Source organism: Cydia amplana, chromosome 18, assembly GCF_948474715.1.
Source record: "Cydia amplana chromosome 18, ilCydAmpl1.1, whole genome shotgun sequence".
Lineage (NCBI taxonomy): Eukaryota > Metazoa > Arthropoda > Insecta > Lepidoptera > Tortricidae > Cydia > Cydia amplana.
This window is the reverse complement of record NC_086086.1, coordinates 15,251,747-15,278,500: the sequence shown is the minus strand read 5'-3', so window position 1 is coordinate 15,278,500 and position 26,754 is coordinate 15,251,747. Positions and strand designations below refer to the sequence as shown.

Sequence of the window (26,754 nt, the reverse complement as noted above, 5' to 3'; positions counted from 1 at the left end):
TTTTATTGGATTTTGAAAGTGGTGGATGAGAGAGGAGGCCTTTGCCCAGCAGTGTGAAACTTTAGGTACTGGGTTAACAAAAAAAGTTTTGCGTTTCGTATACATATTATAAATTAGGTAAGTACGTAAAGCCAAAATATGCCCTTATAATGCACAAGAGCACGAAAATTTTTAAACGAAAAGGATCCGTTTTCATTGTTTAGTCCTATTACCTGCAATATTGTAGGAATGGGTCGAAGTCGAAACCACCTAAAGCCAACGTATTCTCACTGAGGTCCACTGAGAAGTGAGACCGCACAATGCGATAGAGAATGATAACGAAATTTCAATTTTTGATGTCCCTGGAGGCCGATTCTGATTTAACAACTTGTTACGATTTTGATCTTATTTTAATACGACATGTCGCAAGGTGCATGCGAAATGTTGCGCGTATTACGCGCCGATCACCAAGACGATTGTTAAGGTCGTATCAAAACCGTTTAAAACCACAACAAACTGTTAAATTAGAATCTGGTCCCTGGCAACGCAATATGCAGGCTCCTTTATACCCTGCACCAATTATACGGTGTGGTAATGATATGCGTCACGTAAATAATAGTTCAGAGAGGCTGGACCGCTAGTGAAGTGTTAGAAGGAGGTTGAGAAGGACTCTTCAGGATGGCCGCCATTTTGTGCTGTAAGTATAACTGGATTTGCGTAATGTGTGTAGCGCACATTAGTTAATTAATATCTGGAAGACCGAGCTTTGCTCGGAAAACATATAAAAACTCAAAAATGCGCGTTTTCCGAGAGATTAGACCTAGCTAGATCGACTTTTCGCCCCCGAAAACCCCCATATAGCAAATTTCATCGAAATCGTTAGAGCCGTTTTCGAGATCCCCGAAATATATATATATATATAAATAAATATACAAGAATTGCTCGTTTAAAGGTATAAGATTTCCAAAAAATTGCTCGCATAATTGTTACAGGCGCTTATTTCTTTTCTTCTTTGGACTAACGATTTTTTTACAGTTTTGAATGATTCACGGTCACAATAATTTCACTAGACTTATATCGACCGAGATATGGACCGTGATTACCTTTTGTATTGTTTTCGAAAAAAAAGGTAATTTATTATTTTTTTTATTTATTTAAACTTTATTGCAAGATAGCTACCTAAAATACCTACTTACACTGCGAGTCGGACTCGCGCACGAAGGGTTCCGTACCATTACGCAGAAAACGGCAAAAAAATCAAGTGTGTTGTATGGGAGCCCCACTTAAATAGGTATGTATTTTATTCTGTTTTTAGTATTTGTTGTTATAACGGCAACATAAATACATCATTAGTGAATATTTCAACTGCCTAGCTATCACGGTTCATGAGACACATCACAAAGCGTGGTGACAAATACAAATATTTATTAATAACACCAAAGTTACAGGTCATAGTCTCAATAATAACACAATTAAATAATAACAGGCGGACAGTGTAGTCTAAGTAATAACGTCCCGATTTTACCCTTTTGCTACGGAACCCTAATAAAAATGTAGGTAAGGAACTCAGTTATTTGGCCAATTATATCTAAACCCGTTGAAAAAATAGGTACTAAAAAAACTAAAATTTCAAGGTAGGTATTATGTAGCCGGTCAACAATGATAATATTAGTTACTTATGTAATTATATTGATTAAGCTTAATCCCGGAGACGATTATAAATAGACTTCCTAAGAAGCAATCAATACTCGCAACCATGCATTATTTTAATCGGTGTTTTGCAAAGATGTCACGGTGGATACCGGCAATTACGGCATACAATGATGGGAACGGCATTATAGTAAACTGGTTTTATTGATAGGAGGCGTTAAAATGACGTAGAGGGTGAAAAAACTTGTGAAAATTGTCGCGTTTGAACCTAAATGCTGTAGAAGAAAGATAATACAGGCTGGGGCCCGTTTCTCATAAGCTTGTAACTTGTAATACAACTACTTTTTGACAGCTTTTGTTAGAAAGGAACTTCTGCTTGTATTACAAGTTACAAGCTTTTGAGAAGCGGGCCCCTGGTCCAAAACTTTCTAAGCTGGAATGTCACGAAAAAAAGTTCTGAGCTGTAAAAGTGCTGCCTCTCTATTGCTCGAGTATGAAAGAGCCAAATAGGGGCAGATATCGAAATTTCAATTATCTACGTTCGCAGTGGGCTTCCTGATGGGCGCCTAACCTTGACAATAGCTTAACTTAGGGATAGAAAACATTTGCACGATAACTTTTTTTTTGGACAGTAGGTATTTTTGGAATGATATACCTATATGTACCATCACGCGATATGGCATACTCGTAAGCTCGTAACAATCCCGTGTGGTGTACCTTATGATGTGGCAATAAGACAACTGTTTTCAATTGATTATGAGCCTTGTAGCTTGAAATGTTAATTTTTTTGTTTTATTAAATGACATTCATCAGTGACTCAGTGTATGTTCGAATTGACTTGTGTGTCGATATGCGAATGGTCATCTTCGTAACGGTCCATGATGTAAGTACTATGTATGGATGTGACGTGTACCTATTTATATTGCAGTGATGCTAGCGCTGGCGGCGTCTACGCAGGCAGTGGACATCAACATATTGACCACACCCTCGCTGCAGGCGCGGCTCGAAAACAACCCTTATGGAGGGCTTAACCTGTTACTGAAACGAAGTAAGTATATAAATACAAACACCTCTAACACAGGCAACAATCAAAATAGGTACGGAGAACTCCCACAATGGGGCGATGTTCCAGCACAGAGGGCGGGGTTCCAGACAGGTCCTTTAACTATCAGGATCCGGAAATACGAAAGCAAACAGGTCAAAAACTTTTCTAATATGAGTTAAGGTTATGCGACTTTCCAGTGGACATCGTAAAATAAACGGACTCTAAAGCCTAATTTTCGCACTTCATCCTTAATATGTCTAGGTATGTATGTTAAAACCTACTACTTTTGAAAATTTGTATGATGAAAGTTTTGGAAAAATGTATCGAATTGTTAACTTTTGTAATGCTAAAAAAAGGCGCCGGTTTTCCCGAACGTTTTTTACCCAAAGCAAGTAAATTGTTTCCTTTTAAATCACTGACAATTTTTCTTTCCAACAGAGGGATTGTCTGAGGTGGTTGCAGTAATCGGGCGGCGCACCGGCGCGATCAAAGACGTTGTCCAAGATGGCGACGTGGTGATCCAGTTCGCCAACGACACGTCCATGCGGGTGTCGGTGGAAGCCGCGGGGGGAGGCCAGATACTTACCATAACTTGGGAGGCGCCTAAGGGGATGAGGCTGGAGGACTGCGTTAATTTGGGTAGGATGTTTCAATGTTTAATTTATTTAGGTATAAGTAGACCTGTCCCAAAAGAGTCTGTTCCAAAATCCCTATTCAAGAGTCAGAGGTAGGGTTTGCAATCCGGATCCGAAATGTATGAAATTATCCGGATCTGGATCCGGATCCGCGGATATTCCCATACATATCGGATCCGTCGTGCAAACCCTAGTCAGAGGGATTCAATAATGGATGGAGTGATCAAATCTTGACACACCAACATTATAAAAGTTGGTTCACGCTGCTTAGGACGCTATCCTAAAAAGAAGTTTTGCTAACTTGTACGGGCAAAATTGATGTCCTGACTAGGAAGTCATAGAGTTACAGCATTACAATTTTATTACAAATAAACTATTATCGGTAGGTACTTATTGAGAAAGTCCAAGCTAAATTCCTTAACTGATTTCACATATCCCTGCCGAGTGCCGACTAACCTCCTATTCGGGGTATGTGGAATATTTTTGTTTTCTTCTCTAACGTTAGAAATATTTCGAGTCCCGGTCCATTTCCGTCAAGACTGTATACTTAACTATATTTAAAGGCTATGTCTCTATTCTTCTAATTCAGCTAACCTAAATTGTTACACAGGCTCCCGACATTGGTACGGCGGTCCTCAGCAGAAGCGCCAATACTGGCCGATAGAGCGACTAACCCTCGTCGATTACTCCTACGTCACCAAGGAAGCCGACAACTGCGGCATCGCCGAGCCCTACTGGCTCAACTCCGAAGGCATCTTCTACTACTTCGACAAGAAAGTCCCTCTATTCGTCGACCAAAACGACTTGGAGAAAAACGCAGCTTGCTTCGTAGCTCAAGTCAAACCTCCCTATTCAAGCAAACGAGAGAGAAATGAGCTAGTTTATGCCGTAGGCATCTTTGATGATGTCAGAAAGGCACATGAATACGCGGTTGGTAAATATCTTGGTAAACCAAGCGGCGTACCTGATCCACTGATGATTAAGTATCCAATATGGTCGACATGGGCAAGATATAAGACTAACGTAGACCATGAAACGGTTCTTAAATACGCCGATGAGATCAACAGCTATGGATTCCCTAATAGCCAGTTGGAAATTGATGATCTTTGGGAGATCTGCTACGGATCCCAGACAGTTGATGTGGATAGGTTCCCGAACATGAAGAATACGGTGCAAATGTTAAAAGCGAAGGGATTCAGGGTGACGCTTTGGACGCATCCGTTCATCAATAAGGGGTGCGAGCCGTGGTATACGGAAGCGCGTAACAAGGGGTAAGTTATTAGTCGATGAATTCAAGTTTTTTTTTACAGAATTCCATTTCGCAATTCGGAGATGTGCATCGTGATGCATCTCCTTTTGTCAGGCAGGATATTTTAATATATTTAAGTAGCTTTATCGCAAAAGGCGGTACAATATTAGGATCACTAAGCCTTGTAAGAGAATCAAATAATACAAAACGAAGCTAGAAGTTGCAGCACTGGACCTGTTTCTTTTATTCATCTGTTATTATGTAGGTACATCAACGCTGAGGATCGTGATATCACATCCTTATTTTAGAAATCAGTTCAATTTAAACTGTAGAGAGACCCAGAAGCATAAGAAGGAACCTGAATCATAAGAGAAGCCTATAATGTCAAATCACAATCAACATTAGACCAGCTATATTAGGTACAGTCAACTGCAGAGAAAAGGTACTATTCTACTGCACCAAATAACCAGGTTACCCTTCCAGCTACCTGGTGTTCTCCGAGTACGGGTCCGTGGAGACGAGCTGGTGGAACGACAACGAGACGACCACGGCCTACATCGACTTCACGAAGCCGGAGGCGAGGAACTGGCACATTGGGAGGCTGAAGAACCTTCAGAACGGGTATGGCTTCGACAGCTATAAGTTCGATGGGGGGGAGTCGGATTGGTCGCCGCAGGTATGTTTAAGTCTTGAACATCGGGCCTTACCATGATTCTGTTTAAGACCTAAACTGAATTGCTAAAGGACGGAGCTACATGCCTAAGTCGCATAACTCCGTCCCCTAGCAACTCAGTTTAGGTCCAAAACAGAATCGCAATAAGACATCATGGTAAGGCCAGGATAGTAGGCGAAGGTGTTTCTTGACTTTGTGATTTGAAGAACTTCCGAAACGACGGTTTCGGAAGTTCTTCAAATCACAGAGAACTACTATACTAGAGATAGTAGAAAACTTTGATTTGGATTTCTTCCCTAAGGGCTTACATTGCAGCACTGCATTTATGTATCTGTGGCCGTAACGCTCAGGCGGTTAACCGATTTAGATTTAGGACAATTCAGACATAATTTTTATTGATTTTAGGTCGATTCTTTTCAGGTATACAAACTATTGGTAGAGAGAGGTATTCGTACTTAAAATTGTGAAATATTTCAGATTCCGGTACTGAAAGGTGATATCCGCGATCAACCCGGTGTGATCACCGCCGATTATGTTCGAGCTGCGGCCATGTTCGGGCCCATCACCGAAGTTCGAGCTGGCTACAGGTATTCCTACAGTCCAAAATCTTTTAGTATAAAGATAGAGTCCTAAGTGGTGTCCAATTATACATGTATGTATTTAGGCACAAGGTTGCGACCGTTAAAGGCCCCACACAGATTACCAGTTCGCCGATATCAGCCTGTCAGTTGTTCGGAACTGTCACCTTTTGCGTTTAACTGACAGGCTGATATCGTCCGGCGAACTGGTAATCTGTGTGCTCCCTTAGGTACGCTCTTAATGACAGCAATTATTTTACCCAAAAGTGAACCATGTTAACAAGAACACACAAGGTGATGAAAGCAAATACGCAGATTTATCATACAAAAATTCGTCAAATTTTCATCAGGACGCAAGACCTCCCGATCTTCGTGCGCATGATTGACAAGGACACGTACTGGACGTTCGAGAACGGCCTCCCCACGCTCATCACGACGCTGCTTCAGATGAACATCAACGGGTACCCGCTAGTGCTGCCCGACATGATTGGAGGGAATGGGTGAGTGGACCGTAAATATTGTATTCTAGGCTGAAGGTAAATCGGAATAGGGGATGTGCAGCACCGCACAGAGTAAACCATAGAGTAACTTATACATACTGTGCCAAAACCCTTCAACTGCCTTGTCCCGTATCCGTCCCAGACAATTTGGACTGTAATTAACAGTTGAAAGGTTATTAATTCAGTAGCAATTTTTTGACACTGGCGTTCGAGGGGTTAAACTGTTTTTGACAAGTTTTCACAGACAATAAAATTTGACATTGATACATCAAGGCGGTTTGTTTACAAAAGGGCCCACCGGGAAACGCGAAATCGAAACTCAGCTATCTGCCTCTTTATCGCTCGAATATGCAACAGTGATAGAGAGGTAGATAACAAAATTTCGACTCTCTCGTTTGCGGTAGACCCTTAGATTGTGACGGATTGTGGAAGTGGCACTACGCAGAGTTTCGCGTAATATTCCCTATTGGAAGGTAATAGAGTACTTTTCGCGCGATGAGAAGTATCCGAAACCATTAGGACGTGACGTTAGGAACAGTGCTAGTGCTCGAAAAATGTGACGTAAGCTTGTGAAGGCTCTCTGTAACACTGGAGGTACATATGAGCAATAACTATAACATTCGAAACCACTTCCGATCACTCAAGTTATTTCGGGTTTCTAAAGATACAAGACCTTCCTCCGGGAGCTGGGGCGTCGCCTGTTTGAAAGGGGCATTGACCCCCGCTCCGGGTTTTTCTTGATGCAAAGGCTGTCCATCGCAATCCAACGCAGCAAGCGTGATGGGCACCAGGGGCAGCCCGGGACGGGTTTAAGTAGGTAGTTATTTTTTACATATTTAGTTTGTATTTATATTTAAGTGTCTTTAAATACTCAATCAGGATAATCAGGATCCAAATAAACGAAGACCATAAGCTCCATATTAACTGAGGAGTGTCTTTTCAAAAGGGTTTATTTTTTCTGGCAATCTATTTCTAAATTGGACCTTAAGTTTTCTTGAGCAAGGTTCTCTCTAGAAGTACCGCTAAGAAAAAAATAAACCCTTTTGAAAAGACACTCCTCAACTGAACCTTATCTTCCAGATACAATGAAGCTCCGACCAAGGAGCTGTTCATCAGGTGGCTGCAGGCCAACACTTTCATGCCCAGCATGCAGTTCTCATACGTGCCGTGGGACTTTGACAACGAGGTCGATACCATTTATATCATCATCATTCTCTTGCCTTAGTCCCATTCACATGGGGTTGGCGCAGCTTGTCTTTCTCTTCCATACCTCTCTGTCACCCGTCATCTCATCATTCACTTGCGTTCGTTTCATATCATCTCTCACACAGTCCATCCACCTTTTCCTCTCCTCGTACTTCCCTCCACATTCGTTCGTAATACCTTGGGTTTGCTCTTACTTTTTCTGTTATCTGACTTTATGATGACCAGTATAACCACATCACTGACAATCCAACCTCTAGACTGAGCTTAGGCCAATTCTTTCATGAAACCGATGCTGCCAAAAATACGGGGGTGCGGGGAGACGAGGTGAGCGAATCCCGTGCCGTGATTGGTCCGTTCAAAGACACGGACCAATCACGGCACGGGATTGACTCGAAGATGGAGTAACGCTACCGTATGTGTGGCAGAGGGGGTAGCGCGACTATGCTATGTCTAGAGGTTGGATTGTCTGTGAACCACATGAACGAGTTCGCCACGAGTTTAGAATAAGACGAGATAAATTACTTTCTTATGTCTATCTTATGTGTGTTTTATGTGTGTTTTCTTTGTCTGTGACTTACGGAAGTTTTGTTATTAAAATTACTTTCTGTATGAGAGCCGATAGTGTGGTAGGGCGCAACGCGCAACGTAAATAAACTTACCAGGACGAGGGCTAACCACAAGTAAAATAGGTTAAAAAAACGTTAAAAGCCAGGACCGAGAATGATATAAAGATCGATTTTTCGCCACCAAAAACCCACATATAGCTAATTTCATCGAAATTAGAGCCGTTTCCGAGATCCCCGAAATATAAACAAGAATTGCTCGTTTAAAGGGATAATAATAAGATAAATACAATGAATCGCTTCAATTCCAGACGATTGCCATAAGCAAGAAGTTCGTCCAGCTGCACGCAAAATACTCGGACCAGATAGTGGCCGCGTGCGCCCGCGCCGCGCAGAGCGGCGCGCCCGTCAACCCGCCCATATGGTGGGTCGACCCTACCGACACCACCGCGCATGATATTTGGGATGGTAAGCATATAATGTGTTCAATAGGGATGATGACACATGTTGAATTTTATAACAAAATCTAGTAAAATAGATAGCAAACGAGCAATTTATTACAATAATGTGGATATTAAAATAAAATATTGAAAAATTACAAAAATACAGGACCTGAAAGTTTCAAAGTTTTAGTTTTTTTTAACTTCCAAAAACGATGAAAGTAAGGGTACCATTCGATTCCTTACATTTCATGCAATAAAATATTGTATAGCAACTATATACATAAACGCAATATTTCACCGACAAAAACGCAATTTTCTTGTTTTGTCCATACTACATTTTTTAACATTTTTATTATTTTATTTTCTGTATTTTTGTATTTTTACACTGTACTTAATTTTTGAAATGGGTTTTTACCTGTAAATAAAGAACTATTATTATTATTATTATTATTACTACAAGATGGGCGATGACGTCACGGCCCTTGGCCGTTTTGTATAGGGCGTTTCGCGAGTGAAGTGCGACTGTCGGCCTTTGACTACAATTTCTGACTTTTGTGTTACTTTAATGCAATGGGTCCCATATAAACATTTGATCCTAAAAACAAACCCGATCGATTGATACCATAAAAAAAAATTAGTCATGTAGCCTATTTACATTAACCTCCTGAGATCCCGGGTACAATTTTTTGTACATATTCTACAATCTATTTTGAACTTTTTGTATCTATATTGAATTTTAACTAAGTTCCAAATTCAAAAACGAAACAAATTCAATAAAAACCGGCCAAGTGCGAGTCGGGCTCGCGCACGGAGGGTTCCGCACCATCAACAAAAAATAGAGCAAAACAAGCAAAAAAACGGTCACCCATCCAAGTAATCCCACCCCGCCCGACGTTGCTTAACTTCGGTGAAAAATCACGTTTCTTGTATGGGAGCCCCACTTAAATCTTTATTTTATTCTGTTTTTAGTATTTGTTGTTATAGCGGCAACAGAAATACATCATCTGTGAAAATTTCAACTGTCTAGCTATCACGGTGAGATACAGCCTGGTGACAGACGGACGGACGGACAGCGGAGTCTTAGTAATAGGGTCCCGTTTTTACGGGGTACGGAACCCTAAAAATAAAACAACTGCCCGCCCCCGGATGCACCCAAACCAACCACTTTTTCAGAATACCTCCTCGGCGAGACCATCCTGGTGGCACCCGTCGTAGAGCGGGGCGCCACCGAGCGCGACGTGTACCTCCCCGCCGGCACGTGGCTAGAGCAGGGGGACCCTAACAGGACGCTGCAGGGAGGCGACTGGATCCGCAACTACCCCGCACCCTTAAATACACTGCCCTATTTTGTTAAAGCATAATTTTGGCACCCAAAAAAAAAACCGGCCAAGTGCGAGTCGGACTTGCGCACGGAGGGTTCCGCACCATCAACAAAAAATAGAGCAAAACAAGCAAAAAAACGGTCACCCATCCAAGTACTGCTTAACTTCGGTCAAAAATCACGTTTGTTGTATGGGAGCCCCATTTAAATCTTTATTTTATTCTGTTTTTAGTATTTGTTGTTATAGCGGCACCAGAAATACATCATCTGTGAAAATTTCAACTGTCTAGCTATCACGGTTCGTGAGATACAGCCTGGTGACAGACGGACGGACGGACGGACGGACAGCGGAGTCTTAGTAATAGGGTCCCGTTTTTACCCTTTGGGTACGGAACCCCAAAAATTAGCAATGTTTTTAGAGAAAATGATAATAGTACTTTTATGTAAATAACCATTTTTAGCTGTAAGTTAATAACCTTTTAACCGCCATAGAATACGTCATCGAGCGTGCTCGTGTCGCCGGGGGTACGAAGTTCCACGAAGTTTTGTCTTATTTATCAGACAGCGGCGAAATGAGCCCGATTTTGTATGTCTTATATATCAGTCTACGGCGGTTAAAAGGTTAATAATGACAAGATACGATATTTTGGATCAGCCGTGCACCGTGAACGACACAGGCCTCACGCTTTTTGTATTATTCTATTACAATAGTAAAATGTATCTCGTATGTGTATATTTATAAATATTACAAATGGATATCTTATAATTTTTAGAAGTAGAGAATAGAATATGAAGCAGTAAACGCTTAAATGTACCATATTTAGTTGCTTAATTTACTTAAAACTTATTATCATTAAAGTATTTATTACCGAAGTTTGTAGACTTTTACTTATCCACTTCATTAAAATGGAAACCCTATATTAAACCATAGAGAAATATAATAAGACAAGAGTGCTCAGTAGTACATCAGTTAGACTATTAAGTTCAGTGTATACATCTAGCATCGAGTAGCGGAACTATCAGTACTGCTACTTGACAATAGATGTAGCACCGACCGGAAAGTCTTATCTCAACAGCATAAGACTTTCCGGTCGGTGCTACATCTATTGTCAAGTAGCAGTACTGATAGTTCCGCTACTCGATGCTAGATGCTAATAGTCTTTTTGGTACTAAAACTGATGTATGGAGTGAGCAATTTATGTATTTTTTTCTCTATGATTAAACATAAGTAATTTTTTGTAACATTCGTAAAGGACGAAAAACGATGCAGTGTGTATGGTCACGGAATTTAATAGGGAGTATTACTACAATGTTTTGCCGCCAGAGTGCAGCACTAGCGCCTTTAGTAAACCATAGAGTAACTTATGCATACCTTGCCTTAAACAGTTTTTTGACAAGTTTTCACAGACAATAAAATATGACATTGATACATCAAGGCGATTTGTTTACATAGGGCCTACTAGGAAACGTGAAATCTAAACTCAGCTATCTGTCTCTTTATAGCTCGAATATGCAAGAGTGATAGAGAGGTTAGATAACATTTCGACTCTCTCGTTTGCGGTAGACCCTTAGATTGTGACTTATTGTGGGAGTGGCGCCCCTAGGCAGTTTCGCGTAATGTCCCCTATTGTGAAGTCCTAAGTACCAAACTAGAGTTGAAGATGATAAATTTAATAAAACATGTAATTACTATAGCAGCTATATTACTGGTAAAAGTTCTAAGTATTAACAGTGACATGTTTCACTAACCCCGCGCCCAGTATCTTGAAGTCTTCAACAATGGCCGCCGTGTTTACTCTGTACTTGTCACCTTTGCCTGTCGGTCGAATGGCGCTCGCGTTTGCCACCTGAATAGATTTAGATTTAGATTTCATTTATTTGCAATAAACATGGTACAGTGGTTCTTATGCTATTGTTATTAGGTAACACATGATTAACTACATAGTAGCATGCAAATTTACACCTTAAACTCTAGGACATACAACGCATTAATCAAAATAGACAGTTATATACAACATAGTTCAAATGTCAATGCTAAAGCTAAGAAATTTAATTAATTAAAGGAACCGTCAATTTAAAATTTCATTAATATTATACAAAGTTTTTTCATGTAGCCATTTATAGAGCCTTGGTTTTAGTGCTTTGGCATTCAACACCAGAATAGGAATAGGAGAATAGGAGAGACAATTATTAAAACTAGTGGCTCTGTGAGCTGTAGACCTCGCGAGCATAGCTTTATTGGGACCGTGCACGATGACAGCGCCACACAGCGGTTTGATCAATCAACAATACAAAGATTTTAATTTATTACAAAAAAATACGAAGTTTAAGTGAAAAAAAAAATACAAAAAAAGTTATGTCTTACTGGGGATCGAACCCAGACTTTCTGTGTGCAAACAAAAAAAGCGATTGTTTACAAAATGCGCCATGATAGTTCTTAGCTAAGCTGACGAAATTCGGCTACTCATTATCGAGTACAAACTAAATATCTAAATACCGCCTAAACCAGCAATACAATTTTTCTGCATTTTTTGCCATTTACTATGTAAATATGTCTCAAAAAGAAAATACTCTTATGATATCGATACGACTATTTGTTTAAGCGCGAGGTATCACAATTCCTCCATTTTTGAAAATTTCCAAAAACGGGATCGACAAAAAAAAATATTTACTCATAGAATCTGGTCACAAAATTTCACAAGAATCGGTTGAGAATTGTGACCTGTAGAGGAGAACATCCGGACATACAAAATCAAAATGCCCGAGTGTGGTGTATTTGCATGTGTGCGCCCGCACGCACACAGGCGCGGCTACTTGTAATGTACAATTACCAGTAATAAACGAGCATCTATCAGAGCCGGTTGTTTCACTTGTTTCACTTAAGTACTTTTGCATATACCTCACTGGCGACGATCCGCGTCTTACCCGCGTGTGTATTTAGAAATAACCGTTATAATGGCTACTAAAACTTCTATCGGAAATTTAAGTCAGTTTGACCATAATACCCAAGAATGGGAAATTTTCAGTAGTCGTTTGAAGCAGTTCATCGTTTTAAACGAAATTAAAGATGAGATGAAACAGGCAGTGCTACTGACACACCTGCATGACGATACATACCGGCTATTGAAGAACCTTGTGTACCCAAAAAAGGTAGAAGTCGTTGGGTACGACGAGCTGTTGAAGGTGCTCGACGGTCATTTTACTCCGAAGAGGTGTACCTTCGCTGATAAGAGCAAATTCTACGAGGCAACGCGTGACGTGGGGGAGAGTGTCGAGAAGTGGGCGGCTAGGATCAGAGGACTCGCCGTGCACTGCGAGTTTGGAACCTCGCTGGACATGCTGCTGCTGGACAAGTTCGTGCTGGGGCTACGCGCCGGCAAGGAGCGCGAGCGACTCTTCGAGCAGGACGTCACCACGCTCACGCTGGCGAAGGCGATGGAGCTGGCACAGCAGACGGAGTGTGCGCAGAAGGCGCGCGCAGACGCGGTGGCCGTGACCGTGAAGCAGGAGCCGGTGTACCGGGCGGGCGCGCAGCCGTCCGCCGGCCGCCGGGACCCCGAGGCGAGGACCTGCTCGGTGTGCGGTATGAGGAGCCACGACGAGAGTAGGTGCCGATACAAGTCCTACCGGTGCCAGCTGTGTGGTGAAAAAGGACACCTCAAGAAAGTGTGTACTTCCAAAAAGCAGTCCAAGTGTCGTGTGAACAATGTTGAAGCAACAGAGTTCTCGGCAGAAGGTGGAGACTGTGATAATTGCCAGGAATGTAAACTTCTAAGCTTAAGGTACGTTAACTATAAGCCAATATTACTTAATGTATCTATTAATGACCTTGAATTGAACATGGAACTGGACTCGGGCTCCGGTGCTACCATTATTAATGACAAATTATACAAAGAAATGTTCCCTAATGTTTCATTATATAAAAGTGATTTAAAAATGTGTCTATACAATTATCATAAAATAACGCCAATAGGTTTTTTCGTTGCAAAAGTAAAATTTATGTTAAAAGAAAGACTTTTGAAAATTTACGTTATAAAAAACGGCGGTCCGCCAATATTAGGCCGTGATTTTATGACAAAGTTTAATTTGTCATTCACTGTAGATAACAAATTTGTTACAGATGTAAACATTAATCAGAGCTCGAGTGAGGTAACAAGGTTGTTAAATCAATTTAGGAGCTTATTCGAAGAAGGGTTGGGCAAATTTAATAAGTTCAAAGTCCACTTGCAATTGAAAGAGAACGTTAAACCTAAGTTTTTCAAACCGCGGTCAGTTCCGTTTGCTCTAAAAAAACGGGTAGAGGAAGAAATCGACCGGCTGGTAGATTTAGGTATACTCGTACCGGTTAATTTTTCTGAATACGCAACGCCTATCGTGCCTGTTTTGAAGGAAAATGGCAAAGTCAAAATTGCAGGAGATTTCTCGGTCACGTTAAATAAAGACATGGTTATAGATAAGTACCCGATGCCGCGTATAGAGGAGGTGTTTGCTAAAATAGGCGGTGGTGAAAGTTACACGAAATTAGACCTTAGCAACGCGTACAATCAGTTCGTTTTGTCTGATAGCTCTCAGGCGCTTACGACCATTAGCACCACGAAGGGTCTTTATAAATATACTAGGCTAGTATATGGTCTCGCCAACGGCCCTGCTATTTTTCAACGCGCTATGGAGTCGTTGTTGGTAGGTATTGACGGAGTCAGCTGTTGGTTGGACGACGTGTGCGTAACGGGACCGACGAACGAAATCCATTTGGCGCGATTGCGAGAGGTTTTGACTAGGTTTAGCGATGCAGGTTTAAAGTTACAGAAAGAGAAATGTGTTTTCTTAGGTGGTAGTGTAACTTATTTAGGCTACGTTATCAATAAAAATGGCTTACAAACGTCTCAAAAAAAGGTGGAAGCTATTCACAAAGCACCAAGGCCGACTAATGTAACGGAGGTAAAGAGTTTTTTAGGACTCGTAAATTATTACCGTAGTTTCATACCGAACGCGTCGAACATGTTAAGTCCTTTACACGAGCTACTGCGCGCGGAGGCCAAGTGGGAGTGGGGACATTCACAAGAAGAGGCGTTTCAGGCAGTAAAAAAGGAGCTGGGCTCCGAGCGCGTGCTGGCTCATTTTGACCCGGAGGCTCAGCCAGTGCTTAGTGTGGATGCAGGACCTGGCGGGTTAGGTGCCCTTCTGGCACAACGCGACCCGGCAACCGGCGCAGAGCGCCCTCTCGCGTTCGCCTCGCGCTCGCTCAACGCTAGCGAGAGGAATTACAGTCAACTTCAGAAAGAAGCGGCGGCAATAATATTTGGTGTTAAAAAGTTCCACCAGTATCTGTATGGAAGGCAAGATCCGTTCGTTTTAAAAACCGACCATAGGCCTTTGTTGTCAATTTTCGGCAAAAATAACGGCATTCCTGTCATGACCGCTTCCCGGCTACAGCGTTATGCAATTATTTTATCAGCGTACAATTATAAGGTTCAGTACATAAGTAGTGCGAATAACCTCGTAGCTGATTATTTTTCTCGTGCGCCGTTGCCTAACATGGAAAATGATGGCCATAACGAAGATAACGATGACGTGTCTTATTTAAATTTTTTAGATGAAAGTGTGACTCCCGTGACAGCTGATAAAATAAGACAGGCTACCGGAAATGACACCACATTAAAAAAAGTTTTTAAGTATATGAGTCTCGGTTGGCCGCGAAAGATAAGCTGTGCATCTATTCTACCTTATTTTAGATGCAAAGCAGACTTACAAATAGATAATGGTATTCTTTTCCGCGGTCACCGGGTGGTTATTCCGACAGTATTTCGAGATCAGCTGTTACGTGAATTGCACACCGGACATTTAGGTATTGTCAAGACAAAAAGTATCGCGCGCGGTAAGATGTGGTGGCCTAACATTGACGGCGATATCGAGCGCTGGATCGGCTCATGCGCCGCGTGCGTGGCCGTGCGCGCCGCCCCGCCCCGCGCCGCTCCCGCGCCCTGGCCGCGTCCTCCCTCTGCCTGGTACCGGGTGCATATCGATTACATGTCTATTCATCAGAAAATGTACTTAATTGTCATAGACGCCTATAGTAAATGGTTAGAGTGTCTATTGATGGACAAAGGTACTACTACTCGAGCGCTGATATGTAAACTTAAGGAAATATTTTCCAGATATGGCGTACCGAATGTCATTGTATCCGACAATGATATTAAAATTAATTCCGCCGAATTTAATTCATTTTGCGCAATGAACGGCATTCGTTACGTCACTTCTCCAGTTTATCACCCGGCCAGCAATGGCCAGGCCGAGAATTCTGTGAAAACATGTAAAAAGATGATTAAATGTATAGATAAAACAGATAAGTCACAAGTAGAGGATAAACTGATGGGTTTATTATTCGAGTACCGTAATACTCCCCATTGTTCTACGGGTCAAACTCCAGCGAGTTTGATGATGGGCCGTAATTTAAGATCACGGTTGGATCTCGTGATACCAGATGTTAATGAAAGTATAGATAAAACTGTTATAGACGATTGTAGAAAATTTAATGTCGGGGATCAAGTATGGGTTAAATGGTTTACTGAAAAAAAAGAGATCTGGGTTCTAGGCACCATTCAAAATAAAATTGGTAACAGAATGTTTTTGATTTATGTGCACACTAAAAATACTGTATGTAGACGCCACGTAGATCAAATGCTATCGTATACAGGTGGTCCATCTGACGTGATTAATGTAAGCGAGGATGCCGGGGCTGACGAGGACTCGTGGTCACCACCAGTCGAGCCGCCGCCGGCTCCGGCCGCCCCCGCGCCCCCGGCGGCGTGCGCGCTCCCTCCGCCCCCCTCCCCACGGGCAGACAGTCCTTTACGGGCGGATGTACAGCCGCATGACGTAGTGAGCGATGAGGCCGATGAGTATTACGATACAGGGCTCTCTGGGGAGGAGGAGGAAGTAGAGGAGCGTGAGGGGCCGCGCGCGCCGGCCGCGGAGGTGCCGGAGTGCGCGGTGGCACCTGCCGCGGAGGAGGCGCCCGCGCCCGCCGTCACTGCCGACGCGCGGTTGCCGCCGCCGCTTCCGACAATTACTAGACCGAATTTAAGGCCTAGAGATAAAAAGATTAGTTATAAGAGTTAATGTTATTATTTTGTGTGTGTTAGTTATTATACTTATTAGGTAGTATTAAATACTGATGTATTGTTTATTATATTGGCAGGTCTTACAATTAACGGTGGAGAAATGTGGTGTATTTGCATGTGTGCGCCCGCACGCACACAGGCGCGGCTACTTGTAATGTACAATTACCAGTAATAAACGAGCATCTATCAGAGCCGGTTGTTTCACTTGTTTCACTTAAGTACTTTTGCATATACCTCACCGAGTCAAAACGTAGACCTTCGCTACGCTTCGGTCAAGAAGGTTCCTTCCACCCCTTATGTCATACCATACTCTGATTGGTTCTGACACAGAATTAATTATAGTACCAGGTACAGAAGATTCACTCACTAACAAAACGCGTCTATTACGACAAATATTACCGCTAGGGGGCGCAAGCGCAAGGCGTCCGTTCCGTAGCGGTGCGCGGCAACCACTATGGCTAGACACCAAAATTGGTGTGGGCCGCATGTACTTGTAGCGAGGCGACGAAATCGCGGAGTGAGCCACGACTGGCATTTTATTGAAAAATGTGTTTTCTTTCAGCAAAATAAGTTATCTCAGCGTTTAAGGTAACTTCATTGTAGGGCCCGATATAGAAGATACGATACGAGTAATGATATATCACCTGGAAATCTTTCTCGTCTCCGATGTCTGGTTTCCACAGCACAGCGATTATTTCACCGCCGTAGTAATCGTGGAAGAACAGAGCGAAATCGCTGTATGCACTCTGAAACAAACAATATAAATATTTGCAATATTTCAATAAATTATACAAGGCAAAAATAAAAATATTTTCTGGTAAAAACTCGTAAATTGGTTAAGGGAGAATAATTAAGCCACGTGAACGTCAGCTGCCGCTCCGTTGGTGGATTAAAGAAATATGTACAAATAAATACTACAAAGTTTAAACCAGCGTTTCGGCGAAATTAATGGAGATAAATTGTTGGTCGTATCTGAAACGTCATACTTAAAGTGACAGATTTGAGTCTTACCCTTAGTTCATCCAAGTATCTCGTCACAGGGTTGAATTCTACAACCGGTATGACGTCACCAGCGCCGTCAGGTAACGGTTTAGGTGTCGGCTTCACGTCGACCCGCTCGGATAAGTAGGGAGTCAGTGAGGGGTGCAAGTGGATTATCACTTGTAGCTGACACCCACATACATCAGGGCTCGAAAGGATAATTATCAATGATAGTTATCTTGATAATTATCAAAGACTCTAATTATCTGGATAATTTCGAACCCTGACATACATACAAGTCTGTCTAACCTAACTCTGTACAGACCACTGTGACAAAGTGTAAGAGTATACAGACATAGAGTGAGACAGATATACACACTCTTACTAGTGCATCGCGCCCTTGATCCTATATGTACGCTTCGATAGTTAGAGTGAAACAGCTATATTCAGAGTGCATCACAGATATCTTAATAATTGGTTACAGTATCATGAAGTCTCGTGAACGTCAGCTGCCGCTCCAAGAACATATGTATTTTTTTTTTCCTTATTTTCTCGTAATGCATGTTAATTATAAGATGTAATTATTTTTGAAAAGATGTGTCCCGCCGAGTTTGTTGCCGGTCCCATAATGGGATACCCTCCTCCAATTGAGGGGGGATTTAAATCTTCTCGGGGCAGAGGTGTAGGGTTGGAGCCGGTCTACCTAGCTTTATTTGACGTTCATAAGCGCATTGTAATTATGCCTACTTGAATAAACTATCTTTTATCTTATCTTATCTTTATCATATTATAAAGCCTCACCTTGAGTTCATCTAAGTATCTCGTCACAGGGTTGAATGCTACAACCGGTATGACGTCACCAGCGCCGTCAGGTAACGGTTTAGGTGTCGGCTTCACGTCGACCCGCTCGGATAAGTAGGGAGTCAGTGAGGGGTGGAGGTGGATTAGTACGTCGTAACCTGCGTAGGACGGGACGAAGGCGCTCTGAAATAAAAAAATAAACACGTTAATAATTTAATGTTATTTTTATAAACACCCGTTTTTTGCTAACTGGAACCAACTAGCTACATACTGGGACCCATAGGATGGGTCTCGGGGCAGAGGAAGACCAAAACGGAGATGGCGGGACGACTTTGACACATTTTTTTAAAGAGTGGCGCGAGTGTGCATCGTATAAGATCAAATGGCGGAAAAGAGGGGAGGCCTTTTCCCAGCAGTGGGACACTCTTATAGGAAAAAATAAAAATATAAACTTCTTAGATATAAGAAGGCCCTTTAGTATGCACTTCAATACGATACAAATTTGAAGTTTATAAAATATGACGGTGTAGTATGCAGACTCATTATCAGGGTATCTAAACCCTTTTATATTATATTTCTACATTTTGTATTTGTACCTTTTAAAATGTTCGTATGTAAATTGTATTTCTCAAAATAAATAAATTGTACTGCATTAACACCTAAATCGGTTTATGATTCATAATAAACGAGATAAGAAAATCATTTTCCACAGCCAAAGCATTCGCGGAAGTATTTTTTTTTTGTATAAATTACTCACCAATACATTATCAAGCATGTCTTTCATCAGCTTATTCTCCATGTAAGCGAGTGTATTTCTGGCCAAAGCTTGTGCACGTAAAACAGTGTGTTTGGTCGGCGCTTGCATGGTCCATACGGAGGGTAGGTCCCCATCGTATGACGTCACTATATACATGTATGGCGCTGTGGCGTCACGTTGGGAGAATTTAGTTTCGATTTCTAAGAGTTCTTCACCTGTGGAATAAAAAAAATGTGTTATAGATAAGGTGTTAAAGAAGCTTACGGGAAAATCAAACTTTGTTGTCACTATTGCCAAGTTACGGTCTCCTGGGTCACTTTTTACGTCCTGGTTTTAATGAAACGGGCACTATTGTGGTAGTAATATGCCCTAAGCCCCCTCTATAATAGGCTATCTACTATCTAAGCAAGTTATCAGTAGAATGTAGTACAACAATTCTTCTAACAAACTGAGATAATATTATATTGATTTAAACTAACACGATTTTCACCCCGCGCACTACAGCAAAAAGATATTGATACAATAGGCTACATGACTAATTTTTTTTATGGTATCAATCGATCGGGTTTGTTTTTAGGATCAAATATCTATATGGGACCCATTGCATTAAAGTAACACAAAAGTCAGAAATTGTAGTCAAAGTCCGACAGTCGCACTTCACTCGCGAAACGCCCTATACAAAACGGCCAGAGGCCGTGACGTCATCGCCCACGTTGTAGTATGGACAAAACAAGAAAATTGCTTTTTTGTCGGTGAAATATTGCGTTTATGTATATAGTTGCTATACAATATTTTTTTTTGGTGAAATGTAAGGAATCGAATGGTACCCTTACTTTTATCGTTTTTGGAAGTTAAAAAAAACTTAAATTTTGAAACTTTCAGGTCCTGAATTTTTGTAATTTTTCAATATTTTATTTTAATATCCACATTATTGTGATAAATTGCTCGTTTGCTATCTATTTTACTAGATTTCGTTATAAAATTCAACATGTGTCAACATTCCTATTCCTCGCCATTTTGCCTGTGACCACGAATATAACGTCACGTTCGGAACGTCAGGCCATAAAAAAACGCAAGATTTATGCGATTAAGTCCCGTATTAGTTATAAAATTATTAGCTACTATTGTTGTCCCATGAACAAAGGGTTAGAATAACAACATAAAAAAGTACCCTCTAGCCATAGTGGTTGCCGCGCACCGCTACGGAACGGACGCTAGCGCTTGCGCCACCTAGCGGTCATATCTGTCGTAATAGACGCGTTTTGTTAGAGAGTGAATCTTCTGTACCTAGTACTATTATTTATTCTGTGGTATAAGAATGAAATATACCTAAGGTAAGTAAGATTTGTGTTGTCACGGGTAAGTAATAGAACGTATACAAACCTATAATATATATATTGCTCAGAATATATAAATTCAATTAGTATAATTTTGAATGGCATAACGTGCAATAAGTATAACGTGCAATACGTATAACAATGAATTCTATAATTTTATAATGTATAATGAACTTTACATATAATATCGTTTATGATAAGTATAAAAAGGTATAACTTTGAAATAATATAATATACAAAACAAATACCACGCAATAAACCTAACCTTGTGTTTTTCTGCGGGGTAACAGTTCTAACCTAACCTACTTTTCTAGTAGCAGTTTTTTCTGTGGGGGGTCACAGTTCTAACCTAACCTAACCTACTTTTCTGGCAGCAGTTTCTTTCTCTGAGGGGTCACAGTTCTAACCTAACCTAACCCACTTTTCTGGTAGCAGTTTTTTCTGTGGGAGGTCACAGTTCTAACCTAACCTAACCTATTTTATGGTAGCAGTTTCTTTTTCTGTGGGGTAACAATTCTAACCTAACCTAACCTACTTTTCTGGTAGCAGTTTCTTTCACTGAGGGGTCACAGTTCTAACCTAACCTACTTTTCTAGTAGCAGTTTCTTTCTCTGAGGGGGTCACATAGTTCAAACCTAACCTAACCTACTTTTCTGGTAGCAGTTTCTTTTTCTGGGGAGTCACGGTTCTAACCTAACCTAACCTACTTTTCTGGTAGTAGTTTCATTTCCTGGGGAGTCACAGTTCTGACCTAACCTAACCTACTTTTCTGACAGTAATTAGTTTCGATGACCTATGAAATACTGAGCTATCCAAATAATTTTACTGGTGTTTTGTTCAGATATTTATATGAGATGTTATTCATTATTTTAATTTATATGCATAATGAATGTTATATTAAATGTAATTAGTTTATTTGTATGTTATACCAAACAGCGGTATGTATAGTGTATGTTATATTATTTTTATGTTATCCTTATTGAAAATATAGATTTAGTGCATTATACATAAGATTAGTATACGTTTTGAACGTTTGTAAATTGAAATTATACCAAAAGTGCATATTCATTATGATACGCACCCATGGCTAGACACCAAAACGGGGTTGGCCGGTCGGAGTATTTAGCAGATGGCGCAATCATAGCTTGACCTGTCAATCCCTAGAATTGTGTCAAATTTTTGTTTTTCTAATGCCCTGGATGCCAGTGCTTTAAACCAACTCTCATAGAAAAAGGAGCAAGCTATGATGGCACCATCTAGATAAGATAAAAATAAAAGATAGTTTATTCAAGTAGGCATAATTACAATGCGCTTATGAACGTTAAATAAAGCTAGGTAGACCGGCTCCAACCCTACACCTCTGCCCCGAGATTTAAATCCCCCCTCAATTGGAGGAGGGTATCCCAATATGAGACCGGCAACAAACTCGGCGGGACACATCTATTCAAAAAAAATTACATCTTATAAATCTATGCACACCTTTGACAATAGGGATCATCATGTTGAATTTTATAACAAAATCTAGTAAAATAGATAGCAAACGAGCAATTTATCACAATAATGTGGATATTAAAATAAAATATTGAAAAATTACAAAATTACAGGACCTGAAAGTTTCAAAATTTATGTTTTTTTAACTTCCAAAAACGATAAAAGTAAGGGTACCATTCGATTCCTTACATTTCATCCAAAAAAATATTGTATAGCAACTATATACATAAACGCAATATTTCACCGACAAAAACGCAATTTTCTTGTTTTGTCCATAATAAAAGTTGGGCGATGACGTCACGGCCTCTGGCCGTTTTGTATAGAGCGTTTCGCGAGTGAAGTGCGACTGTCGGACTTTGACTACAATTTCTGACTTTTGTGTTACTTTAATGCAATGGGTCCCATATAGACATTTGATCCTAAAAACAAACCCGATCGATTGATACCATAAAAAAAAATTAGTCATGTAGCCTATTGCCAACCCTATTGGTGTGGGCCGCATGTACTTGTAGGTTGTAGCGACGCGACGAAATCGCGGAGTGACCCACGCCAGCTTAAGCTATAAGATGTAATTATTATTGAAAAGATGTGTCCCGCCGAGTTTGTTGCCGGTCCCATATTGGGATACCCTCCTCCAATTGAGGGGGTATTTAAATCTCGGGGCAGAGGTGTAGGGTTGGAGCCGGTGTAGCTTTATTTGACGTTCATAAGCGCATTGTAATTATGCCTACTTGAATAAACTATCTTTTATCTTATCTTTATCTTATCTTATCTTATACTCACGTTTCATATCCCCATTAAAGTCCAGCACCACCATCTCGCTCCCCCAGTTCGTCTCGCACAAGAGCCTCAAGCTCCTCATGAACCCTGCTTGAGGAGCGGCCGGCGCGGCGTGAGGAGCCGGCGAGGAGTACGCCCGGGCTGCGAGGAGGGGGGCGGCGAGGGGAGGGAAGTGCGGGGCGAGGAGGTGGGCGGAGAGGAAGCGTTCGAGGAGGCAGGAGGTTACGCCGAAGGAGGGGTGTTCATAAGCGCATTGTAATTATGCCTACTTGAATAAACTATCTTTTATCTTATCTTTATCTTATCTTATCTTATACTCACGTTTCATATCCCCATTAAAGTCCAGCACCACCATCTCGCTCCCCCAGTTCGTGTCGCACAACAGCCTCAAGCTCCTCATGAACCCTGCTTGAGGAGCGGCCGGCGCGGCGTGAGGAGCCGGCGAGGCGTACGCCCGGGCTGCGAGGAGGGGGGCGGCGAGGGGGGGGAAGTGCGGGGCGAGGAGGTGGGCGGAGAGGAAGCGTTGGAGGAGGCAGGAGGTTACGCCGAAGGAGGGGTGTTCATAAGCGCATTGTAATTATGCCTACTTGAATAAACTATCTTTTATCTTATCTTTATCTTATCTTATCTTATACTCACGTTTCATATCCCCATTAAAGTCCAGCACCACCATCTCGCTCCCCCAGTCCGTCTCGCACAACAGCCTCAAGCTCCTCATGAACCCTGCTTGAGGAGCGGCCGGCGCGGCGTGAGGAGCCGGCGAGGAGTAGACCCGGGCTGCGAGGAGGGGGGCGGCGAGGGGGGGGAAGTGCGGGGCGAGGAGGTGGGCGGAAAGGAAGCGTTGGAGGAGGCAGGAGGTTACGCCGAAGGAGGGGTGGCGTTGGTGCAAGCTGTAACAATAAGTAATTATTATAAGCAGTGATCGACACGACCCGTGACGCACCGCGGGATTGCGAGCAGAAATCATAATATGGACATGATTAGATTATAACATAACTCCGTGATTTTGTTAAATAGAATAATTTTATTGTATGATATATATTTGCAAATATACGATAAAGTGTTAAATAAGCTTATAAAATGTATAATTAATTATTAAATAAAAAATTGATATATTACTATGTGATTATACAGGGTGGATTTTCTTTTTGGGTCAGTGAGGGCAGCTACCAGATCCCGTGCTGCTACGGGAAAACGGTCTAAGAAGACCTTCCCTCGATTTCAAATTAATGAAGATTGGCTTTTACAGATTTTGGAAAAAACATACAGGGTGCGAGAAAAAGGTAATTTTTGACAAACTTTTTTTTTGATGCCAATCGATCCCATTCCTATTAAGGATCAAAAGCTTGTATGGAACCAACAAAAAATTTCCGGCTAGAAAAGCCACAAATCGAGGAAAACTTTTCCCATACAATTTGTATGAAAATGAAAACTTTTATTTTTCACATGCTATTTTTGTATGCCAATCGATTCCATTCCTATCCAGTATCAATAGTTTCTTTGGGGTCTACTTACGGTAATGTACTAAAAAGCCACAAATTAAAGAAATTAAAGAATATGTTAATAAGTTAATTGTACCAAAGCATAAATTTATAGGGTTCCAAGGAAGTTTTAGCTATCGTGCCTCCAAAATATGGAATGATTTACCACCCCCTCTCCGTACTAATATGTCATTACCAACCTTCAAAAATAATGTTAAAAGAATTCTTTTAAGGAAACAATAATGTGAACGATGATTAGTTGCATAACAATGTACACTTACCTAAATGTAAATCAAATTAAAGTAAAACATATTAGGGCCCCATTGCTGGACGTGAACAAATATTTCTATAGGTAGAAAATTGAAATTTAGATTTAAATGAACACCTACTTAAATGTTAATACAGGCTATGAAGGCATGTATTCCCCTATAGCTAGCAATTCATATTTTCTTTTATATACGCAAAGAGACAGGTACGGGCTGAAAAACAGCGCTGTGCAGTCACCTGACTCGCGGCACAAGCTGAGTCCCGAGCCTATTGTCGCACTTAAATAGTAGGTATTTATATGTTAACAAATAGTTCTAAATGTTATACCTATTAGATAAGTAGTTATTAATAGATGTATGTATACTTATCGCTACTTTACTGCTGCTGTAATTAATGCTTATTGCCCTTATAGGGTGGTTGACTGTCAGGTCAAGTCAAGTTCTTTTTTTTTTTCTCGAACTGTCGGAACGGTTAGATACTAGTGTATATGAAACGCACACACGACGTCACGTTCAAATTAACTCCTCCTTCTACATAGTTATAATTAAACATATATATATTTATACAGTCAGCAACCCTATTGGACTTATGTGCTTATTGTGTCTTTTTTCTTTTTCCTTGTTTGTTTTATTTTGTTACTGTGTTTTGCGACAATAAATGACTTTTTATTTTTATTTTTTTTTAAACTTTTTCCATACATTTACTATGGAGAAAATGTGAAATTTAATTCACATTTTTCTATCTGGCCAATCAGTCCTGTTACATTTAAGGACCATAATACTGTATGAAGACATTGCTGTAGGACTGATGGGCGAGATAGAAAATTGAGAATAACATTTCACATTTTCCCCATAGTAAATGTATGGAAAAAGTTTTTATTAATTTGTGGCTTTTTAGTACATTACCGTAAGTTGACCCCTAGGAAACTATTGATACTGGATAGGAATGGAATCGATTAGCATACAAAAACAGCATGTGAAAAATAAAAGTTTTCATTTTCATACAAATTGTATGGGAAAAGTTTTCCTCGATTAGTGGCTTTTCTAGCCGGAAATTTTTTTTTGGTTCCATACAAGCTTTTGATCCTTAATAGGAATGGGATCGATTGGCATCAAAAAAAAAGTTTGTCAAAAATGACCTTTTTCTCGCACCCTGTATGGTTTTTCCAAAATCTGTAAAAGCCAATCTTCGTTAATTTGAAATCGAGGGAAGGTCTTCTTAGACCGTTTTCTCGTAGCAGCACGGGATCTGGTAGCTGCCCTCACTGACCCAAAAAGAAAATCCACCCTGTATACCTATTTTGAACTTGATGTCGTTTTATTTAATGGTAAAAATCATTCATCTTCCTGTCTGGAATACCTTTATGTACTACAATCGGAAATACTGACTTCCTAAAAAGACCGAAATCTCGGGGCATATCCATGTTAACATAATGATTGAGGTCATTGACACCGTGCGACACGGGTCGTGCCGATCACTGATTATAAGTGAAATGAAAATTTTATTTACGTATACGTAACATTAGGTATACCTACGTAGGTAGGACCACGTATAATGGACGGTTATATACCTTCGACTTCATACGATAAGAACAAATTGGAACTTCTGATGTTGCCATAAACGTTGCCATTTTCAACTGCTTTCTTTGGTCGGTTATTTTTAAATTTTTGTTAAAAGTTATTTTTAGGAAAAAATTTGCCTCTACAGTGTGAACATTATATTAAATTTCAAAATAGTCGATAGCTAGTCGTTATTTATCGGCAATCAAGTCAAGTTTTTTGCGGTGGTTTAAACTTAAAACTTTTTTTACAATAGTTATTTGTACAACAAGAGATCAAAGCTTGATATTTCTTCGAGTGCTTATTTTGAGTCCCGTGCAAGCGAAAGATTCTATAC

At 40.8% G+C, this 26,754-nt stretch overlaps 3 protein-coding genes across 3 annotated transcripts in view; 2 read left to right on the top strand and 1 right to left on the bottom strand.

Annotated features, from left to right (window-relative positions):
* Positions 1-587: 587 nt before the first annotated feature.
* Positions 588-9,895, top strand: LOC134656389 (myogenesis-regulating glycosidase-like). The gene is made up of 10 exons (XM_063511909.1): positions 588-676; positions 2,558-2,677; positions 3,113-3,313; positions 3,920-4,580; positions 5,042-5,234; positions 5,709-5,818; positions 6,160-6,309; positions 7,390-7,495; positions 8,390-8,546; positions 9,695-9,895. The coding sequence occupies exons 1-10, from the start codon at positions 658-660 to the stop codon at positions 9,880-9,882; spliced, it is 1,905 nt and encodes a 634-aa protein (XP_063367979.1). The 5' UTR covers positions 588-657; the 3' UTR covers positions 9,883-9,895.
* A 1,648-nt stretch (positions 9,896-11,543) lies between these two features.
* LOC134656350 (nucleolar protein 6) overlaps positions 11,544-26,754 on the bottom strand; it is a 31,540-nt gene continuing 16,329 nt past the window's right edge. The window contains exons 11-15 of the mRNA XM_063511868.1: positions 23,750-24,000; positions 19,503-19,717; positions 18,746-18,928; positions 17,608-17,709; positions 11,544-11,689 (exon numbers count right to left, since the gene is read on the bottom strand). Of these exons, the coding sequence (XP_063367938.1) occupies positions 11,561-11,689; positions 17,608-17,709; positions 18,746-18,928; positions 19,503-19,717; positions 23,750-24,000 (880 nt within the window). The 3' untranslated portion in view covers positions 11,544-11,560. The remainder of the gene's footprint in view (positions 11,690-17,607; positions 17,710-18,745; positions 18,929-19,502; positions 19,718-23,749; positions 24,001-26,754) is intronic.
* Positions 12,747-17,152, top strand: LOC134656337 (uncharacterized). Its single transcript, XM_063511853.1, has 2 exons — positions 12,747-13,624; positions 17,041-17,152. The coding sequence occupies exons 1-2, from the start codon at positions 12,798-12,800 to the stop codon at positions 17,051-17,053; spliced, it is 840 nt and encodes a 279-aa protein (XP_063367923.1). The 5' UTR covers positions 12,747-12,797; the 3' UTR covers positions 17,054-17,152.